The sequence below is a fragment of the Pinus tabuliformis genome, chromosome J (assembly GCF_031772625.1).
Source record: "Pinus tabuliformis cultivar Carrire ecotype Pingquan chromosome J, CPIR1, whole genome shotgun sequence".
Classification (NCBI taxonomy): domain Eukaryota; kingdom Viridiplantae; phylum Streptophyta; class Pinopsida; order Pinales; family Pinaceae; genus Pinus; species Pinus tabuliformis.
The window spans coordinates 1039587157-1039590518 of record NC_142295.1 but is presented as its reverse complement, the minus strand read 5'-3'; the positions used below and the strand labels follow the sequence as shown (position 1 = coordinate 1039590518).

The window sequence follows — 3362 nt, the reverse complement described above, 5'->3', positions numbered from 1 at the left end:
TACTGTCTGTGCGCAACCACGTAACACACTTCTTTGTTACTCCTTCTCTGATTCTGCACACCTGCAACCTAAGTTATGCAGAATTTCTCTAGTCACACACACAGTCTAAACTCAATTACACAGTACACATTATACAAACTCATAATCAAGTTATCTGTATTAATGAACAAACATTTACACAGGAATTTTTTCCTCGGCCTGAGCTTCTATATCAGTGGCATTTCTTTCCTGTCCGTAGGCTTACAGTCAAACCTATCTAATCTCACTCTAACTAACTGACTCTATGCCTTTTTGGCTTACATTTATACAAAAGGTTATGTTTAACCAATTCTGGTTCAGATCCTTAATCTACTGAACTAAATCCTGAATATCCTCTAAGTCCACTTTTAACTCCATCAATCCCTAAGAATCCTCTCTAGTTCCACGAATCATGACACCACTTTCTAGTCTAAGACTTATAATTGATTTCCAATTCTCCCATCATTACTCACGTTCTCCTACATTCAAGAGCATTTACAAATATCCTCACAATATCTAATTAATTCCTATTCTAATCACTCAAAACATTAATAATTACATACATAGGAATCCAACTTCCTTGAAAACACAAGACCCCCTAAGTTAACTAGAATAAAATGAAATTTTTAAGTTGGATGCTCCTGCATCATATTTACTATCCCAATGATATATATAGAATGGCTAGTGGTACATGTTTTAATATTTCGATCTTATATATTGTCTTAAAGGAGGTTCTAATGTGCTAATCAATTGGTGTTCATGTTTGACACTTTAATCTGAATATGTTGGATTTCTATTTTGTAAACATATGCATATTAATACTATGACAATATCTAATATAACTTCACTGCGTCTCAAGAAAATTTCATGAAGTTGCATCTAAAAAAAAGTTTATATATATGCATGACTTGAAGCATAATGTGAGTAACTTGTAAAAAAATTTCTTAAGTTCATTTATATTATTGAATATTATTAATAAATAAACAGCTTGTTTTAATGCGACTTTAAAGGTCAACATTCTCTCTAAATCTTGTCATTATATGAATTAATATGGTTGTAAGAATATATTTTCTGCAAAATAATATTTCTTTGTATTAATGTTAATCTAAATTGTTTAAGAAATAATCTCAATTTTATTGAAGGGACTTAACTCTATAGGAAATTACAACCTTCTTGTATACATAGATAGGTTATCTTTTTTTACTACGTCAACGATTCTTCTATCTAAAATTTCTTTCACAATTTGCATAAATTTTGGTGGGCACTAACCTTAATAAACTCCTATGTAAATTTACCTCGGGAATAAATTTGATTTTAGTTTTGATATATATATATAATTAGAGAAACTAATCCCAATTATATTTAAATGTGATATGTTAATAAATAAACATTAATTTAAAATGTTATATTTAAATAATATTGTTAAAGGCTATGTGACTATAGGCTAATATAACTATACTCTATTATATTAATTTAGAATTATGACTATCATATTAAATTAAGACATCAGTTGTCAAGGTTAAACTTAAGGAAGCAGTGTATGTCACATAAACCTTCCAAATTAATACAATAATACCAAGAAAGGCAACCACTGCCAAAAACAAAAAACCTATTTCACTTTTATCTCCCGTTCAATACGCTCGTTCTATTTTTTTCATAAAGTAATAACACATAAGTATAATATCTTTAGTAACTGTAATAATCAAGTTCGGAATGGGGATGAAAAAATGATTGCCATTTCATTAAAATTTATCGTTTTAAAGGTTTGCAATCTAAGTATGGATTTATTCTTCGTTTACCAACAAATACTATGAAATCAAACCAAAATAAATAAAAATGATGAGGTCAGAATTCTAGAATGGAGTGGGATTGCCCAATCAATCGATTATCCTTTTACAAAGAATAGTTTTACAATGAATTGATTAATTTATTCTTTCTCACATAGAGCTACATGTAAAATAATAGTAATAGCTCATTCCTGTGAAATATGTTTCTCCACGGCTTCAATATATTATGTTAATTGGTTCGGATTATACGGGGATGACTATACAGTATAGATACATATATCACATATATATGACTATAGACAGTTGCTATAAAAAATGGAGTAGATAATAACCTAGACAGTTCTTGGATCTTCAATCAATTCTCTGGCAGAGGCATCTTTTGGGTCATCGCTTCGACACCGATAGCCAACTTGCATCGACCTTGCTTCTGAAAAACTCTTAATAATTTTATCGTTTGGATCTCTCTTGGGAGACATCCGATAAAATTGGAACTCTACATGAAAGAGACCTATATCCTGAATTCCCATGCACCACCCTTGTCATGGATCGTAAATCTCCCTTAAGCTTATCTTTGCTTAAGAAATTTTCAATAGGTAAAAATGAAATGTACGGTCATATGACACCATTTTAAAGACAATTTTTCATCCCATGTATTGTGAAACATGGAACCATGAGAACTCTTCCAAAGGATTTCACGCCTTACAAACTCTTTCTCAAAAACATTTACAAACACTTTACAAATCAACTCGAAACTACCAAAGCCCTTGTGGATGGCAAGCAAGTTGACCTCCACATGATCAAAACAGGATTCGATCCCCATATTTACAGGACGAATCAACTTATTGACACCTTCGTAAAATCTAAGAATTTGGTGGAAGCACGCCGAGTGTTTGACAGAATGCCCAAAAGAAACAAGTTCTCATGGAATCTCATGGTTACGAGATATGTGAAATGTGGGTATATGAAGGATGCACACCAATTGTTTGACAAGATGATGGAACAGGACATAGTTTCATGGACCATGATGATAGGAGGTTATGCACAGATTGGGGAAAGCCAGGAAGCCCTCAAACTCTTCTGCCAAATGCAGCAAATGGAAGTTAAGACGGACCGAGTGACGTTCGTTGTAGTTCTGGGTACTTGCAGTTATTTCCCAACATCCAGAGAAAGAAAGAAGGTCCATGCCCATGTCATTAAAATTGGACATGCATCTAGTCTGTTAGTGCAAAATACCCTTGTTGATACTTATACCAAATGTGAGGATATAGAGTTGGCATGCCAGGTGTTCGACAAAATTCCTACAAGAGATGGCATTTCTTTCAATGCCATGATTGCAGGATATGCTCAACATGACTAATGTGGAGATTCTTTGGGATTGTATTCACAATTGGAAATTACAGGCATCAAGCCAGCACAGTTTATGTTTGTAGGTGTTCTCAGTGCTTGCACTGGCCTCTTCTATCTAGAACAAGGGAGAAAATTTCATGGGACTATTATTCACTCTGGATTTGAATTGAATTTCTTTGTAGGCAATGCACTTATGGACATATATGTCAA

At 32.9% G+C, this 3362-nt stretch overlaps 1 protein-coding gene across 1 annotated transcript; it reads left to right on the top strand.

Annotated features, from left to right (window-relative positions):
• The first annotated feature begins 2475 nt into the window (after positions 1-2475).
• On the top strand, positions 2476-3162 carry LOC149230454 (pentatricopeptide repeat-containing protein At1g08070, chloroplastic-like). Its single transcript, XM_089381322.1, has one exon. The coding sequence runs from the start codon at positions 2476-2478 to the stop codon at positions 3160-3162; it is 687 nt and encodes a 228-aa protein (XP_089237448.1).
• The last annotated feature ends 200 nt before the right edge of the window (positions 3163-3362 follow it).

Excerpts from the sequence above, each read along its gene's own strand:
- LOC149230454 (XM_089381322.1), top strand. The coding sequence starts at position 2,476 with ATGAGAACTCTTCCAAAGGATTTCACGCCTTACAAACTCTTTCTCAAA.